The following is a 19,364-nucleotide window of genomic DNA, read 5'->3' on the forward strand; positions in this document are numbered from 1 at the left end:
GAGTGAATGGCGCGTGAGTGAATGGCGCGTGAGGTAATGGCGCGTGAGGTAATGGCGCGTGAGTGAATGGCGCGTGAGGTAATGGCGCGTGAGGGAATGGCGCGTGAGTGAATGGCGCGTGAGGGAATGGCGCGTGAGGGAATGGCGCGTGAGTGAATGGAGTGTGAGGGAAGGTGTGTGAGTGTGCCCTAAGATGGGTTGGCGGCCCATCCTGGGTTTTTCCCTGCCTTACACCTGTAACTTCTGGGATAGTCTCTGGACCCCCATGACCCTGCATAGGGTATGGAAGATGGGTGGATGGATGGATATTTATGTATCTAAAAGTGACCAGAATCAAATAGAACATGAATGGAAGGACCCATTGGAAGCATTATCCTTAAAAAACATAAAAAGTAGCACAGAAGTATTTAGATTTATAGATGACTATAAATTCTGTTTAGGTTCAATGGAAAAGAAATGCTTTAGAGAAACGTATTTAAAGATGGTGCTACTGGCCACATGATACAGTGTGATGAAACAGAGATGACAGAGAGGAAATTATCCCCTGGAAATCAAGCCTGGTTGAAATTGTGTTGATTTCTGTGATGCACGGGTCAGTCTCGGTCTGAGTGACGCAGCCATCTTGACGATTTCTGCTGACAGGAGTGACCCCCGTAGGGACTTGCAGAAAAACGTAAAGCAGAAAGGCCGGCCATCACATATCAAGCGACCATCCCATACTGTCACATTTACCTGTGTCACGTACATTGATTTGTACATAATAGTTACATAATTGAGGTGTGCTTAATAGACTGATGCATCACACCTTTGGCAGGGATCCAGCATCATAGCTCTGTGCCACCCTCTGCGCTCACTGTACATCTCAGGCGCTGATCTAGTTGTTCCCGTTCTGGCAAATAGATTTCCTGCTGTGTTCCTATGGCAATTGGCTTGAGCTGTGCACACGGCTAGGGTGGAGTGCTATGGTGTGCTATGGTGTGCTATGGTGTGCTCTCTCTCACTCACCTCGACCTCGGAAGGGCTTGGATGTCAACCTTTAATTAATCACCTGTTCTGGCAGAGAAATGGGACAAGAATGCAAATTAGCTAAGAATTAGCTACATGCTACATGGAGCTGTTATGTTGTAGTCCAGATCCCGGTATGATTGGGAAAGGTGCGTTATTTTCCATCCATCCACATTCCAACCACTTATCCTGGTCAGGGTTGTGGGGGGGTTGTGAGTGGGACTGGAGCCAATTCCAGGCAACATTAAGGACAAGGCAGTGATTTAAGGTAAAGCAGAGGTAGTGATTTAAGTTCCTTGATGTTAAATTAGTCATGAATTGCTTTACACTGTAGACTAAATGGTCCCTCTCTTGTTTTATAATAAGGAAAAATGGAAGTTTATTTGTCCCCGTGGGGGAAAATTTCTTTGTCCAGTAGCACAGGATACAAGAAAGGTAGAAAAATATACAACACAGCACAAAAGAGGCATAGATATGTATAGAAAAACCTGTAATAAAATAAGTATTTAAAATAATTAAATAATAAATAAGAAAAACTGTGAAAAACACTACGGTAAAAATAATGTAAAAGGCTTTTTGGCCCTTTTCCTGGTTTTTGTTTAGCTTTGCTTGGTAGAGTGATACTTTGCTACTGGACTTTCCTGGTTGATGAACAGAATGTGTTACATCAGAGCAGGTAAGACCATTGTAAGATACTGGGAGTCCGCTGTGGTGACACTGAATTGGTGGTGTTACGGTGTCACTGTGAGTGACAGCAAGTCCTCGAGCATATAGCTTAACACTGTGTTAGCTGGTCCCCCTGTCCCTAGTGCCCCCCCCCCCCCGCCCCCCCCCAACTCATTCAGGAGTGAAATGGCCATCGATTTACTCCAAGATGCAATGCCGGTGGTCACATCCTGGGGGGGGCGGTCGACCCATAATGCTGTCTTTCCAGTAGCAACAGGGAAAAAAACAATACAGAATTCCTCAGCTGTGCTTCCAAAACCAGCAAACAAATTCTGCACGCCATTGTTAACAGCTGCCTTAACAATTCCGCGTCAAGTTTTCAAGACTATTTTTCAGGAAGTAAACCTTGTCTGAGGAGTAATTAGCAATTTAGCCTGTGGTAATGCCAATATAGGCTTCGTCTTACGTCTGTAACACTGAATAGACATGAGTGTGTAATAGTGCCATAAAGCAGTGTTTCCTAATTCGGTCCTTAGGACCCCCAGGCAGTCCACGTTTCTGCTCCTGGTAGGGAACTAGGAGGGAGCAAAAATGTGGACTGTCTGGCAGGGAACTAGGAGGGAGCAAAAATGTGGACTGTCTGGCAGGGAACTAGGAGGGAGCAAAAATGTGGACTGTCTGGCAGGGAACTAGGAGGGAGCAAAAATGTGGACTGTCTGGCAGGGAACTAGTAGGGAGCAAAAACACGGACCGACTTTAGGTTCCTGAAGACCGGATTAGAAAACAGTGTCATAAAGGATCTGAGTCTCCAGACTTCCTGTCTGGCCGGAGGTGGATGTCCAGGTGCCGCTCGGACGCTGCCCTGAGGACATGGCAATGCACCTGGATGTGGCGCAAGTAGCTGCACGCTCTGTGTCTGCCTCTGAGGCAGCGGGGAGGAGAGCTCCGCGGACCTGAAGCCCCTTTTGGAGGAGGTCTGTAAGATGTGTGTGGTGTCGTGAGCGCTGGAAACGGCGCTGTAGGGAAGGGGTTACGGGCGAACGTGAGGTTCTCCTGGGATTAGTGAGCAGGAGGGTCAGTGATCTGAGTGAACATGAGATCCACATCCTTGTGGAATGTCATTGGTTAGAGGGTGGGGGGGGGGGGGCTGCTGTGGTCCTGTTGGTTAGATAGTTATTCAGTTAGTTGGATGGATGGATGGATGGATGGATAACTGAAGAACAAATTTCACAAATTCAGTCCACGGGATGCGTTTTCAAGTGTAAATTTGGGAAATTTCACAAAAATTCTTTATTAGATTACATTAGGACTGAGTGAAATTTGGTTCCTAATCCTGTATCATATGATAAAAAGGCTTGACTTTAGAAAATCTGCTCTTCAGTTGTATAATTTTGTAAACCAGAGAGGGGTATAAGAAGGATTCTTGAAACCTTCACCCGAAATTTTGCCCTTACATGCCCTTACAAAATGCTATGGGCAAATTTCACAAATAATCATCTTTGGTACGATGTTTTTATCCCTGACTTACTGTCCACACTAACATTGCTGAATTGTCTGTACTGATGTTCTGCCACTTAAAGGGTTTTTCTGTGGAAATATTGCTGTTTGTCCACCTTCAAGCCCCGATCGGCAGTTATCTGAACTGAAATCTCTACAGGTGAACGCTCCCATACAGGTTCAGGCCAGGATCACACAGTAAGAGCTCCCTAGTATCTGACATCAGCACTCATAGCGGCGGGGGAATGAGGGGAATTTTGTTTTCAAGGTGATGATTATCAGCTGTGTGCAAAGGCAGCCCTCACTTTAGCTGTGACAGTCTGCACTGCGATGGCGGAATGCATAACAGGTCCTCTGGGTGTATTTTTGATTTGCAATAGCAGCATCGAATAGCTTTTCTTAGTGCACAGCCAACACAGTCATGTGACGAACATGTGAAGAGGATGGCGAGGAAGCTCAGGAAGGAGCAGGCGCTATATTTAAGGCACCGGCGTAGCGAAATCAAGGTAGGGTGAGAGAGTTTAGGTGTCAGGGTGTGGAACACAACATGGGATTCAGGGTGGTGTGTGACTCAGCGGGTTAGGGCGCTCAGCATGTGATCGGATGGTCGCTGGTTCACATCCTGGGGTCAGCAGAGTGATTTTACTGTTGGGCCCCTGAACAAAGTCCCAAATGTCTGACCTTATTTTCTCAAAAATCTACATTGATTTGCAAAAGAATGACTGTTAAATAAAAAATTAAATGTATTGCATCATGGGGGGCAGGTGCAACACATATGGGTGGGTGGTCTGAGATGTATTCCTGGGGGGGGGGGGCAGGAGTGGAAAACCAAACTGAATATTTTCTAGGAAATGAGAGCAAGTGACTGAATTGGTTCATCGTCACCTGACATCATCACATAATGGCCACACCCCCTTCCCATAACCACTTCCTGTTAGGTCACTGAATCTCTAGCTAAGGAAAATGATGCTGCGCTGCAGCGAGACCTTCTACAGACCGCTTGCCATGAAAGCTCTACGCCACCAGCTGTGGGCATGGGCATGGGCATGGAGAAGCAAAAAAGTGCAAAGAAAATGCTCCCGAATCCATAGTAGTAGCTTGGGATGGGTTCACCATAAGAATGTGCCTCGGGCTATAGCCAGCTCACCAGCCCTATCTCCGCACTGCTTCTGAGCTGACGCCCGCCGTAATCTCACTGGCGGACCAGTGGAATGTCGTACGGAGGCCAGACTGCTTTTTTTGGCTACGTTACTGTAAATTCCCCCAGAGAGGGTTTTTTTTTTTTGCAGTTAGCAATTAGCATAAATATGCTCATAGCTTAAAGAGCTTCAAAACAAGGTGTGAGCTGTGGTAAATGCAACAGTGTTCGTGTAACTGAGCTAAGTGACACGACTCCCCCCCCCCTACAATTTCCCCCCGCTTTCTAATGTTTAAGATGCTTTAGCCTTAGCAGTGGAAACGCGAATCACGAATTGATGGGCAGAATAACATATTCATCCCAGTAAAAGCGGAATATAAATGAATGCAGTCACCCCGGGCTTTGAGTGACAGTTCCAGACTGAAACGGCAGCCATTGTACTGTAAAGAAATTTAAATAAATATGTACAGTTGCACGTTGGTTTGAATAAAACATTCTTGTAAGAAAGCAGATAATATGAATTGCAAAACGGTGTGTTTTTTTCTGTTAGCCACAAATCCCTGCCCTTTGTCCTCTCATTAATGAGTAAATATACAAATATCACACGTGAAACCACTGGGATTTGGTTAAGAATGCAACGTATTACGATTGTTTATTTACGGAGGCAGCTTGTCCACTTTCTTTAGGGGCCCAGATCAGTTCATTAGTCTCTATAGGAAGGTAAACTACCAATCTCAGCCAGCTTAGCTTGAAAGATGACTAAGACGATTGGTGTGACAGTTGCTAGGAGACCGAGTGATGTCAAAGATATTTGAAGGCTGACTCAGCAATTTTAAAGTTTGAGTGCAGAGAAAAGAAATATACTGAATTCAGAACATTGTGAGATTTAAAGGTCTTAATTGTTTGCTTAATTAATGATTGATGTCTGTTGTTTTAGGGTATACAAACCACACTTTTATATCTAGCAAATTGAATGTGAAGTCAGTTCTTAAGTGGGATGTGCCAATGATATTTTCTAGTACTGATAACAGACGCCTTAAAATGTTGATAAACAAAGTTTCCCAGCAAAGTTTTGTATAGTTGGTTGTATTACCAGTGAAAAACTGTAAAACAAATAAAAGAACGTATGATGAAAATGTAGAATATTTCTTAGCTGCTCACATGAAGGTAACAAATGTGTTTATAATGAGTGAGATTCGCTCTAAGAGGGACCATATTGCTTCGTGGCAATTTTGGTCATACAGAGAAAAGGAGAAGGAAAAAACTGTTCCAGGATTCCCTCTGACCTCACCTGACTCATTCCCAGGAGCCCTGGAGGGCTCTGAACGCAGGAATGTGCGTGTGGGGTCTGTGTCTGCATGCCCAAGTCCACACTGTCGTCGGGCAGGTTTCGGCGGGGGCCACACCCTACGTCTCCACATCTCTGGATGGAGGGAGTTGTGAAAGGGAGGCAGTGTAGAAGAACTAAGACCCAGAGACTTGGGAAGAGCTCTGTGGCGCCGAGTGTGGACTGGATTAAGGGTGTGAGACTGGGTGGGGCCGAATGGGATTTTTATTTTGGTAAAAGGAGATTTTGGTTTTTCAGGCCCTGTAGACTACTAACAGGACACCGTCCTGTTCACCTTCAATTGTGTAGAAGCCAGCATATGTGTCCCTTTTTATTAAAGATTTTATTAGATTTTTTAAATTTCAGCTACATAAGTGAGATATATCTCTCTTTTTGAGGGAAACTGGGGCGGGACTGTCGCTAGGACTATTTTAGGGGCAAGTAGCTACATTGTGAAATTATGGGTTTGAATCCCCCCTTGAAATTTGTCGGAATTCAGTTCTGGTCAGGGACATCGACCCCCAAGAAATGCTTTGCCCCCCTGTCATCTTCTGAGAGCTTGGCACCTGAGATTGGCTGGAATTCTCCGGTACTCGGTCCTCCTCAGGCGGCACACTAGTAATTCACTTGTTAAGTCACACGGCAGACTGAAGACGAGTCACCGACACCGTGGAAACCGTCGCTGGGTTACTCTTCCTCTTTTGTACACTTTTTGAAGTCGGATATCACTGTTTATTTCATGCCTTTTTCATTACTGCTTGACAGTGTGTCCCATCCACTCTCTAGTGAATGATCTCTGAAACTTATCACTTATTGCTGTGTGTTTTCATGGACCATATTTGCAATTCAAATGAAAACACCCCATTGTGTCTTTTAGTGACACACGAGATGGCACAACATTTCACTGTATATTATTTTAAATGTTCCCTTTCCTTCCTTCACAAGCTCACATATGTGCATTGTTAACACGGTACAGCCCAGCCAATCATACTCTAATTGTAGCTTGAAAGGCCTCTGACCTTTGCCCTTTGGCCCCAATCCTTTCCCCATGTGACACAATAACCAGCGGGAATCTAAGGAATGGGGTGTTGGCCCACCACACCTTGAATGCAAAGCTGCAGCGAGCCTTTGCCTGTGTCCAACTGCTAAAGTGAGCAGAACTCATGCAAACTAAGATCTTAACTTTCCAGGACATCAGAAATGCTGCCATTAGCACCAACTCTACGCTGATATAACGAAACGTTCAAATACAAGGAATCGGCTCCTTATAAACATGTATTCTTGCTTTAGACTGAGGCTGCATTTCAGCACACTGTGCGGAAGGAATGTTATTAAATACCTAGTAAATACTTGGAAAATAATTTCACAAACAGATGCCATTTAAGAGCACTTAGGTGGGACCAAACCCACATGTGCTTCAAGTTAATCAGGAGGGATAAGAAACCTTCAGAGGTCCAAAGGGAAGTTGTCTTGCTTCTTCATTTTATCCCAGGACGCTTCTGTTGTGTCTTTATTTGCCCCAAAGACACTTTAAGGACACTAAGGCGTGACCCTGTCTAGATATTGCTGTGTACTCAGTACCCAGTCCACCTCATCTAAAAGCAAACAAGGGCGGGGCGATCTTATTTTTCAACAGGAAATGGGATTTCGGCCAGAACCTGGTGAAATTAAGACATCACAGGGTTCCGCAGAAAGGACGTGGCATTGAGACGGAATCTCCACCCATTCTAATTTAAATTGACGTATTTTATTTGCTTGTTCATATTTATTTATTGTCACACCTGGCTAATCGACTTTTGCCAGCAGCCTGGCATTTAACAGTCCATTCCCCAGCTGGGTTTTGGATGTACTAGTGTGTTTTCGATATTTGTCACGGGAAATATGACTAGATGCTCTTGTTTTCTTCTTCTGTTATTATGGCATGAGTCAGAACGTGTACCTTCTGAAAAGGCGAGATTGTGAATCATAAACGTCGTTGGCTGTGTGACCCACAGAACAAAGTCATAACTATGCTCTCCAAAAACCTGGGAATTGATTAAATTGCTCTACAGAATACTGTCCAGAAATAGGCTTCCGTAAACCGAACACAGTCCAGATGGCTTTAGCTTATTCTAAAATATTGATTGTGTATCGATCACCTGGCGGTGCACGCCATCTAAGGACGTTAATTTTCATTGGTTGACAGCGGGCACAGCTGAGGCAGCGGAATGGCAGAACCCCAGGATCACAGAGCCCCGCTGCCTGGCAGACGAGATCCGCCCATGTTGTCACTGTGACATTGTTCGGTGACAAACACGCTGCCCTCCCCGCACTTGCTTGCTATGTAATTATCCCTAATGATGGGGCACCGTGACTGTTGGATCCAGGAGCTTCCATATAAAATGAAATTGTCATAGTCACTGGGAAATGTGAGCATATTAGCTTCTTCTCATTCTGCACATGAACGGAAGTAGGTCAGCACTCCTCCCCCCCCCCCCAGGCCTGGGGCTGTCAGGTAAGAGTACTCCTCAGTTAATCCCCGTTCTACTCTGTAGTTAAACCATTTTCTGCATTACTTGATGTTTCTTACAACATCAAATAAGGATGGAATGGTGACTCAGAGGGTACAAATTGTGGGTTCAAACCCCACTTTAGCCCTGCATGTACAGTATGTGGAGTTTCTATATTTTCTGCGTGAAATTCCTCCTGGTATTTTGGTTCCCTCCCCCAGTCCAAAATGTAGGGGAAACCACCATGTCTACATAGCAGAGTGTGTGTGTGTGTGTGTGTCCTGTTCTGGGCTGGCATCCAGTACAGGTTGATCCCCTACCTTGTGCCCTATGCTGCCTGGGACTTACTCCAAACTCACCATAACCCAGCATTGGATAAACAGGATAAGCAAGACTTGCCCCCAAAAGAAGTGCTGTTAAAAACAGAGAGAATCCAGTCATTTTGTCAATACCGGGATTCTAAATTAAATGTGGTTTCCCCTAATTTTAGCTGTCCTTTGATTTTTGTTGCCAACACATGAAGTGGCCTAAAAAAATCCCACATTGGTCTGTTACCCCAATATGGCAGATAAATTATTCCCTCTATGTCAGAGCAAACGCTTTGCCTGCTGTGATCTAATGTGTACCATTCCACCTGTAAGTAAAATGCAGAAAAAATGCTCACTATAAATATAACCAAATCACAGTAGTGATAGGACATTTTTAATTTTGATTACTACATTTAATTTAATCACAGTCATTTATGGGTATTTAAATTAGGTCTTCATTTTAAAAGTATGATACAGCATAAACAGAAAAAATGTCATAATGGGATCAATATTTTCATATTATGTATGTTTATAATAATTATACCTTTTTTGCTAAATGTGATGTTATGCATTTATATTTTCTATTGTAGAGTGGTTCACTATCTCTCTATCTTAAAGTCACGACTAGAAGGGGCAATTTTCAGCGATCATAACCGAATCAGCTCAATCTTGCGCTGCCACGCCCGCCATGGGCTTCACAGATGCTACTCGTCGGTGTGGCGGTGCTGGCCGAGAGAGGGAGGGGGTGCACGATAACCATAGCAATGGTGACGTATTCTCCCGTGCTCTAATTGGAGGAAACCCCGTGGCCCCAGCCGCAGCCTACAGGCCAGTCGAACTTGCCCCTCAGAACCCGCCCCCATTCCCCGCGCTTATCGCCTACTGGTCCGTTTTCGGCACAATAGCGTTCGATCGGCGGACAGATCCGCTTCTCATTGGGGATCAAGGTAACGTAGCAACGCCCCATCTATCAATTTGGGTTGAGGGGGGGGACGACTGCTGCTTTTTTTTCTATCTTTACCCTGAAAACTGTTCGAGTCGAAGGAGCTCTGCTGGACATTAGAAGGTTAGAAATCGGTTTTTATTTGACTATACTGTCCTTCCGAGGCGCTCTGGGGCACGGCGGCGTTTGTGGAGCGGGGCGCGGCTTGAGCAGGTCCGTGCGGCGGCTCGGCTAATGCCCCCATTGTTCTGGCGGAGCCGCTCGGAGAAAAGGGGGTACAGCCACCGCTCGCTCGGCTCTCCGCGCATCCATTTTGTCGTGCAGAAACCGTCTCTTTCTTTCTTTTTTTGGGTACCTGTCACGCGTTTCGTTTGCACGTGTGTCGCTCCGCCGTGAAATGTCGCGAATGGTGTCCTGGGTGGAGGGCGGGTTGGATGTAGCCGCCGGAGGCGGCGTGCCGTGCGCTGGGCTCCCCGACACAATGGGCTTTTCTCGGCGAGCACCTCCTCCACCCCGGCCGAGTAACGGTTACGCAGCCGCTATTAAGTCACCTTTTTATGGGGCGTGTTGGAATCGCGTAGCGAGATGGACGCGCGTATAGGTGTGTGTCAGGCGGGGAGATCGTTCGTATATTATTTGTGTGGTTTTTTTGGGGTGTATAAGCATGGATGATGGCTCGCCTGCCCTGGTTTGTCGGTGTGTCGCACCACGTTGCGCCTTGTCTTTCCGGCACTGCCTCATTTATCTGGTCCAAAAAACTGGGACGATTTAAGTCTCTTCGGGTGAGGATGGTGGAGAGAGGGGTGGGGGTGGAGAAGGTGTCTCCTGTCTCATCGGTGTAACGCTGCCAAGTATAAAGGGTGGCGGTGCAGGAGAAGCGAAATCGGGGCACTGGTTGTAGCGTGAGGTCTCTGTTTGACAGCACTTGTTACGCTCAACTAGTACTTTACATCCGTGAGCTGTCCTGGGTGGTTCGGTAATGACTGATCGGGAAGAGTAGCTGATTAACCATTTTGCCCCAGATGTGAATTTTAAAAAAATTCTGCATCGAATGTCAACTTAATCTGCTGCCCTGATTTATCTCCATGTCTGCAGGTTTTCATAAGGATAACTTGTGATCACTCCTTCGAGCCACCTCGCCTGATTATATATATTTTTACATCCTCCCCCCCCCCCTTTTTTTCCGTCCGCCGTATTCAGAAACTGCTGTAAGGAGTCGTTGAGGTGTATTAAGCCTCGTTGAGATTTATCTAAAAGGATTAAATAAAAAGAGATCATGGATAAAACGGAGCTGATTCAGAAAGCCAAGCTGGCCGAGCAGGCCGAGCGCTACGACGACATGGCGGCCTCCATGAAGGAGGTGACGGAGCAGGGAGCCGAGCTGTCCAACGAGGAGCGCAACCTGCTCTCGGTCGCCTACAAGAACGTGGTGGGGGCGCGGCGATCGGCCTGGAGGGTCATCTCCAGCATCGAGCAGAAGACCGAGGGCGACGACAAGAAGCTCCAGATGGTGAAGGAGTACCGGGAGAAGGTGGAGACCGAGCTGCGAGACATCTGCAATGACGTGCTGGTGCGTTACCACGCTTCCGTGTGTGGGGGTGTGGTGGTGGTGGTGATGGTGGGGTGTTTTAATACAATTGTTAATTTTAAGTGCCTATCTGATCTTAAGCTTGCATGGGTGGAATATCGGTCAGTTTGAGCAGAACATGTGCGGTCGCTGTCATGCAAATAGATGCATAAATCGCGCTTTCCCACGCCCAAGGCGCTGCAAGTGTGCGTGCCCTGCGCTGAAGGAGCTCTGATGCATGTGTGAGCACCCTATCTCATCCCTATGGATGCTACCTGACCACACTGGGGCTTTAGGTTACCTTGTCCCTCCTGCCCCCTTCGCTCTAAAACGATGCATCCTTTGATGAGGGTGCGGTGTGTGTGTTGGGGGGGGGGGGGGGTGGTTTAAACTGCATTCTTGTCTTTGTGCTTTGATGTCCATGCAGTGATTCAGACCAGGGGTTGCTTGTGGTAGCGGATGAGAATGCAGCCTGTCTGCCTTGCTAAATGTGACTAGTGCCGTTTGATGGTCTCTTTGGTCGTGGATTAAGCAGCGTACCTCTTTGATAGGGATTTTAATGGATTTTTTTGCATCATCCTTTTTCACATTTTAAGCACGACTTCAGCGTTTGAGCGTAGGTCAGTGGTTAGGCGTGTGAGGCTTCTCTTCAATCTCGTTTCGAAGGTCTGTATTATCTTTCTCCTTGCAGTGGTCTACACCTGCACTTATCGCCTATAATGTGACAGGTGTTTTTGTTGGTTTGGAGGTCGGTGGCTTGCACTGAAATTCACGCCATGTGCGATTTTTTTTTTTGCTCTGTTGTGGGTGGGTCTTGTGGTCCCCCCTCCCCCACCGGGGATGTTCGAGTTCATCCAGATGCCATTTTTTTAGGCCTGTGTGAGCGAAGGGGCGTGAAGAACTTGTGTGGAGGATGTTGCGGTCGGGCGCTGTTTGAGTGGGAGCACGAGATGCCCGTGTCTTGCTGCAGAGGCCCTTGTACGCTTAGGGATGCACAAATGGCTTTTCTAAGGGACCTGGGTGACGTATGTGTTGCTCAGCAAGAATGTGTAACATTACATAACACGTTTTAATGTACATTATAGCCTCGCATGTGCTATTCCTGATATTAATCCCTCCCTACCTTTAGAAGCCAATTCAGAACTTGAGCATCTGCTACTGTGAGAGAATCTGGTTATGTTGGTTTAAAGTCTCCCTTGCATGCATTTTTTTGTCTTGAAGGAATTCTCCAGATTGAAATTCTGCCATAGTCCCTTATTTGTGCAAGACTACAATCAGGGCTGACATTTTTTTTTAAAGCTTCTTGGTTGGTTGCGGAGGATTTCCTGTGTGTAGCTTGCAGGTGCATGTACATGAACTGCTGTGTCTCGACCTGTTTTTTTTTTTTTTGCCCGCCTGCTTTCTGAGGAATGGGGGCAGACCTCACTGGTGCTGTCACAGTTTGGGTCGTAGCGTCCCCGTCGTGACCCTGCCAGGCTGCATCCAGCAGTGAGGTGGAGGAGGAGATTACGGCCAAAGCCTTGACGTATAGCTTTGCGTCTGTCTCAACACAATGTTCTTCATGGTTTAAGAGCGCCGTCGAGAGAATCTCCAAACATCGTGAGTGATTCCTGTGACTTAATGGGACCTTCCTGTGTTTCTGGGTGCTGCTTCTGAGCTTGGTGGTTTGGGAATTGATACCAAGGACGAGGAGGATGATAAAAATGGCAACAGAATGTCACGTGGTTTGCAAAAACCTTTTAGCAGAGGAGCTTCTGGGAGTAGTGGTGGTTCTGCCATGGTTTTTTAAGCTGAAACTGGTGATGTTCTGCAAAGGCAAACTGCTTTGAGATGCTGACATCAGCAATGACTGAAGACAGCTGTGTGTTGGATGTGACATTTACCTTGATTTGAATGAGACTTATAGGGCGTGCGCATTGCATTCTCTAGCAGTTATTCCCTGACCCTATTCCCCCCACATCATGATTCTTCAAGGGCAGCTCTTAAGCCGGAGGTGGTATTGGGCACTGTCGCTTCGTGTAAATGTCAGCATGTGCCGGCACGCTTACATCATTTCCTAGCCGCGTCAGCGTGATGGATTTCCCGCCCGCTTGGAAAAGCCGTCCGGCACGGTCTCAGTTGATTGATGGGCGGCGTCGCTGAGCCATGTGGGCTCCCTGCTGCCCCTCCTCCTCCGCAAGCTGCCGCTTGTCCCCCGCAGGACGCGACTCCCGTCAGAGCTGCGGTACCATGAGACATTTTCTTTCCTCACACTGACTTAAGCATTACATCACCTGTTTGCCTCGTCAGTGACCTAGAGCCTGAAATTTTCCTCCCACTGTACTGTGGTTTTGTATTTTGAGAATTTTGAATTTTTAAAGAATTTTTTGAAGTAAACTGAAATGTTTCACCTTATGTCTGAATTGCCCCCATGACCTTCAAGATGAGCGTTTAACCTTTGTGGTATGTTGCTGCATGAGTGTGGTGTGCTTCCTGTCCATTTTCTGTACTTTTTGAAGCCTGTTTCCTTGGCCCCTTTTGAAAGCTGCTTGCTTCCCATCTTTTTGCGAGCAGCCTACATGCCGTTCTGGCTGTCTCTCTCGGGTATGGGATGAGTACTGCTCTGACTCACCGAATGTTGGATCTGTGTTCCCACAGTCGCAGCCTTCCTCTTTAAAGGATGCTGTGTGTTACACCCTGTAAATGGGCCTCATTGAATGACGGCAGGAAAGAAGGCCGTTTTGTTTATTTTTTTAAAAGTGGTGCCGCAGAAAACAACTTGTACTTTTCTCATGGGATGTTGGGTAAATCCTTGATGCACAGGAGTGGCGACAGATTTACTGGAGTCCCGGTAAATCAGGATGTGAAATCTGGGTTGGTACTGTGGCCCAATCCCTGTGCTGCATACTGAGGCAGCGCTGCAGTGACCCCTGCAGGGGAATCGGGTTAAATCCCATAGGTGTGCCAGAGACTGAGATTTCCCGTAGGATGGTTCCCATGACGATACCCAGTAGTTCCATTATTATGGAACCGGACCATAGATAGAAAAAAACTCCCTTCGACAAGATCCAGAGCTAGTTTGCTGTTTTTGATCAAGAATGAGCCTGTCGGTTAGCAAGATGCATCATAAAGTTGTCTAATGTATAGAGTTGCTTTCGATACCATGGAAGGCGAAATTGAGAACTAGATATGATGCTAATTTGTAATGTTAGCGGTCTGTGGGGGGAGGGGGGGGTATGGTATGGTATTCTTTTCTGTCCAAAAGTTCCATTCTTATCCCCTCCAAGTGGTCTGTCGCATCTCTGACACGCACACACGCATGCACACACGCATCCCTATCGTAAAGAATATGGGTCGCGGCTTGATTGACGCACAGAGACTGTAAGCGAGGGCTAGATAGTCACCTTCCAGCTATAAATATCACCCCAGAGTAACCCTGAGACCATCTTCCTACAGTGTTGGGTGTCTGTGGGGGAGGGGATACAGTGGCCCATTTTAATCTGTGTCTGAACAGTTTTGCTTCCTTGGCCTGGTTTTCTGAAGGGCTCTCTTGCTGCTGTTAGCTGTGCTTTCGTGGAGTGACTGGTTTTACTTGAGATGAATTAGTCACCTAAAAACAAAAGGAATAGGTATTTAGACTCTGTCTCAGGAAACATGAGGTGCAGGCAGTGTACCTCATTACGCTTCTCCAAGGTTGATTCTTGGAGGGAATCTTTGTGGACATGGGGTTTGCGGTAGCTTCTCTTAAACCTGCCCTCCAAACTCCAGTGCAGTCAGAGATGTGTTGAGGCTGTTTGTTTCAGAAAGGCCTATGGAATATATGTTATTTTAGCAGGTTTGGGATTGGTTTTGGATCAAAGTATCTCAACCTGATCCTCGGGGTCCCCCAGACCGTCCAAATTTCTGCTCCCTCCAAGGTCCCGGTAGGGAGCAAAAGCATGGATTGCCTGCCGGTCCCCGAGGACCAGTTTAAAAAATGTTACTCTAGACCTTCCCGCCACCCTGTCCAGAAGAAGCAGTGGTAAGATGGATGGACAGATGAATGTATCAATGTAGTTTATGTGATGGAGAAATTTTGCTTAAAATTAACAAATTTTACTTGGCGTTTATATAGAACCAAAACCTTGTATAGTTGAAATATTCAGCCTTGTATCTGGTTCTGGCTCTTGGGATACTTTAATATTTACGTATTTTTATGTTGTGTGATGAAAATGCTATGTGCTACCAGCAGGGGGTGCTGGATCGCCACATATCTATGAAGTGTCTTTATAACGAAGTACACTGTACTTTTAAACTTGGGTTTTTGAGGAAGTTGTTGTTAAGCCCCCCTCTTTTTTTTTTTTTTTTTTTAACAACTACAGGAACTGCTGAACAAATATTTGATCGCCAACTCCACAAATGCTGAAAGCAAAGTCTTCTACTTGAAAATGAAGGGAGACTATTATAGATACCTGGCTGAAGTTGCCTCTGGAGCAGACAAGAAAAGTAAGTGCCTTTTCCTTTAGCTTTTGTGTGTGGAGCTGTGAAATTCAGTGATTCCTCCCCCCCACCAATGTGGCGCATGGACGTTTCTCTACTCAAATGTCACATTTAAAATTTTAGCAAAAATTGATATCTTCAAGCTATACATTAATTTTTTCAATAACTGTGCTAAATTGGGTTATGTTTAGAGTGTTCCGACCTAAAAGATGTTGGGCAATCTCACTCTGTTTTCTCTTACTTACTCGCCAAATGGATTTTTTAGCAAAATCCCACAATTAGCACTGAAAATGTAAGTTTCAGTTTTTACATACTGGCATCCAGTAAAACACACTTGCTATGTAGCTGTAGGATGGATCCCCCCCCCCCCCCCCCCCCGCAAGCTGCAGTTCTTAAGTTTTCTGTGTTTTGTGGTCTTCCATGAATTAATGTTTATGGACGTTGACAGAAGAGCTTCAGCTAACGTAAAAATTTTGTGTATGATCATTCTAATACTGAAGAATATTTTTTTTTAATGGAGGTCCAGGTAACCCACAACGATCCAAGCTCTGTCTGAATGTAGGCTTAGCAATGTCTAGGTTTCGGGTAGGTCCTGAAGGTCTTGGGACAATGACTGTAAAACAGACAGACTGGGTTGCATCGGTCAATGTGAATTTTGTATGAAGAAATGTAATATGAGAGTGTTTTGAAATGGGCGCCTAGACCCTGGTTACTGGTTTACGTCCTGTCGAGGCATTCGGACATGTCGTCATCGTCTAGACTCTGTAAACCCGAAATGTAAACACAGAGGTTTTATCTTCCCGGTGTTGCTGTGTCTCGTTAGTCGCGCTGCTTCATTTTAACTGACTTGTGCTCGGCATGATTCCATCTCCCCCTGCTGGGATAAGCTCTGGATGATCTCCTTTCCCCGGTAGGGGTTGGAGGGGAAATGATGCACATAATTTGAACAGCTGACAGTGGATGGGGTGGGTAAGCAAAAACAAAAAAAAGTGATGTCACCCAGAAAGCTGGCCTGTTCAGATCCTATATGAAGAGATGTTGGCTCAGCTTCTGCTGGTTGCTTTGAGTTCCGTGTTCTGCTGAGGAATCGCTAAATGAAAGGAGGGCAAAAACCATCTCCTGTCCTCCCTGACAGGCACTATAGACAACTCTCAGGAGGCGTACCAGGCTGCCTTCGACATCAGTAAGAGTGAGATGCAGCCCACGCACCCAATTCGTCTAGGCCTGGCCCTCAACTTCTCCGTCTTCTTCTACGAGATCCTCAATTCCCCCGAGCAGGCGTGTACCTTGGCAAAGCAGGTAGGGCAAGTGCTCAGTGCTCAGAACCCTTCTGGATCCCTTTGGGGAATGTGCATGTTGGTCTTAATCGCAAATGGCTTGTCGTTTCTGTCCATGTTGTGATTTCGCCGCTCCGGAAATCACTGTGATGGATCCCTAGTAATTCTGGGCCAGCAGGTTCTTTTAGGAAATGACACTGTTTTATGATTTCACGGTTCGAGTGATGGGTAACTGGTCGGTTTGCCATTTCATAGGCTTTCGATGAGGCCATCGCAGAGCTTGACACCTTGAATGAAGATTCATACAAAGACAGCACTCTCATCATGCAGCTGCTCAGAGACAACCTGACAGTGAGTACATCTCCTCAACTGTATGTCAGACTCTTTGGTTTAGTAATAAGTTTTTCAGTTGGTCCCTGTGATTGCTGCTGTCATTAATATAAACTGGAAAAAGTGATTCTGTAATACAAGATGGGTAGATACTGGTGATATCAGATACTGGTTTTGATACTTGTTTTTAATTTGTCAGCTTTTGTACCTGGGAAGGGTGTGACTGACCTGCTTTGAGATTTCATAACACTCCAATATAATTTAAGGGTTGGGGAATGTTTGCCACAATGTAAAGTTAATGTTGGCCGAATTATACCTGTGAATAACGCTCTTTGATGGACTTGGCTCTCTAATCCCGTGGGTCTCCACCAGTTTAGTCTAAGAACCCACATTTTTCCTTGGTCATCAAGTCATGATCCAAGTTCTTAAAATGAAGCAAGATGCATTATGGGAAATAGCGCCACACAGGGCAGTTCTAACCGGCTGTGTACAATGCGTCTCCTCCTAGTTATGGACTTCTGACAACACGGCAGACGAAGGTGACGGCGGTGAAGCCGGTGACAACTGACCGTGCATGTGAGGGTGTCTCCAGACCGAAATGAAAAAGAATAAACCTTTTTACACATCTCCATTCCTTATTGCTCTGCATTAAATTGTTCTAGCAATGAGAACCCATCATTACTGAAGAGCTATATATGGAAATTCAGATCGTATAGTCTTTTCACACTGCAGCTTTTGGGAGGGGGTAAATAAAATTTAAATTAAAAAGTAAACAAAAAAAAAAACACTCCATTTGTTGGTTTGTGTTTTGTCATGGCCTTCGTGTGTGCAGTCTGCCATAGGAAAGTATTAATAGCTTCACTTTGTGTTTAACGTCAAACTTCCGGTTTAAACTGGAAAACAAATTAGCAGTGCTTGGGTGTCTTGATAATTATTTAAGTAAAATTCTAAGAATTACAACCAGAAATCACGTAGCATAGCAATCGGGGGTGCTGTTTTTAAAATGGCTTGATGTTTTTCTACTGACCCCTTGCATCATTATGGTTTCCGCATTTATGAGGCTATTTGATAGTTACAGCTATTTAAGAACCTTAGTGGCCAACACCCCCCTCCCCTCCCCCTCCCCCCCAAGTGAGCAATGTTTCCTTCATTCCCTGAAATCACACTCTTGTTCCATTTACCAGTGTGTTTCTCTAGTGTGTCAGACTTAAGGTGGGACTCTGTAAAAGACCAAAAATAATTTTTAAATGACTACAGGTTAGTGTTGTCATTTTCCCACAGCACCTGAACGGGAATTGGTTCAATACACACAAAGTTAAGTGTTTTGATTTTAGTACTTTTCCATGCGGGTTCGTGCACATGTTAGAAGGTGCTTGGTTAGTTCGGTGATTGTCATTAGAGATTTGGACCACTATTGTGTTTTTGCTAATCATGATTGTAGTCCCCAAAAGCTTTGTGAAAATGTTCAATGCCCTATGTAACAGCTATGTACCATGAATAAAAAACAACATTTTGTAAACCAAAATGTGGATGTGTCAGTCATGTCCTGGGCTTTGCCTTTAAAGCATGTTAGTGACAAAAACAGTGACAGGCATTTTTGTGTGTTCTCTCGTTCCTGGTTTGACATCTGAGCTAAGATTTTAAACTGACAAACATCACATGAGAAGAAAAGACATATGTGGTGTGTTCCCCCCCCCCCCCCCCAACACCTGATCTCTCTGAAATGGAGAAAAATGCACCTGCGGCTTGTGCCTTTTATCACTCGTGCTGACTGTCAAGGAGTTTTGTTCTCTCACAACCAATCACATTGTAGATGAGGTGGATCAAGGCACCTAGAGGAGGCAGGACCAACCAATCAACCTCTTCTACAATCTGATCTTTCTGAACCAATCATTTTTCTTTCTGCCCTCAATACATTTTTGTGTAAGTAAAACTCCCACAAGCTTTCCTTTGGTGCAAGCCTGAAATGATATGAAAACAAGGATAATGGATGGGTGTATTACTAGAAAGTTTAAGTTGCTAATTCAATTAGACTAAAACGAATCTCTGATGCAAGTCAGGTAGGTACCAGCGATATGGGCTTTTGCTTTGGATTTGTCTGTTTTTGTGCCTGGGAAGGGTGTGACTGACCTGCTTTGTGATTTCAAAACTCTCCATTAGAATTTAAGGGTTGCACAATGAGTGTTTGAATATTTGCTAAGATGTAAAGTGAATGTTGACCAAATTGTACCTGTGAGTAAATCTTCGATGGGTGTGGCTCACTAATCCAGTGGTTAACTGCTTTATCCTCAGAACCCACAGGGTAAGCCTCCTTTGAGCTTCACACTAACTTTCCCAAAAGTGGGATAGGCGGTGCAGG

The 19,364-nt window shown here is 45.5% G+C and overlaps 1 protein-coding gene across 4 annotated transcripts; it reads left to right on the forward strand.

The window, feature by feature from the left end:
• Nucleotides 1–9,281: 9,281 nt before the first annotated feature.
• On the forward strand, nt 9,282–18,530 carry ywhaqb (tyrosine 3-monooxygenase/tryptophan 5-monooxygenase activation protein, theta polypeptide b). Of its 4 annotated transcripts, none has more exons than XM_023808200.2 (6): nt 9,282–9,377; nt 10,469–10,943; nt 15,281–15,404; nt 16,534–16,697; nt 16,931–17,026; nt 17,514–18,530. In XM_023808200.2, the coding sequence occupies exons 2-6, from the start codon at nt 10,650–10,652 to the stop codon at nt 17,571–17,573; spliced, it is 738 nt and encodes a 245-aa protein (XP_023663968.1). In that variant the 5' UTR covers nt 9,282–9,377; nt 10,469–10,649; the 3' UTR covers nt 17,574–18,530. The 4 variants fall into 4 exon arrangements, with proteins under 4 accessions (XP_023663968.1, XP_072554868.1, XP_023663961.1 ...); XM_072698767.1 differs by having other exon boundaries at nt 9,362–9,377; nt 10,574–10,943; XM_023808193.2 differs by having other exon boundaries at nt 9,364–9,496.
• Nucleotides 18,531–19,364: the final 834 nt, after the last annotated feature.

This window comes from Paramormyrops kingsleyae, chromosome 14 (assembly GCF_048594095.1).
Source record: "Paramormyrops kingsleyae isolate MSU_618 chromosome 14, PKINGS_0.4, whole genome shotgun sequence".
Classification (NCBI taxonomy): domain Eukaryota; kingdom Metazoa; phylum Chordata; class Actinopteri; order Osteoglossiformes; family Mormyridae; genus Paramormyrops; species Paramormyrops kingsleyae.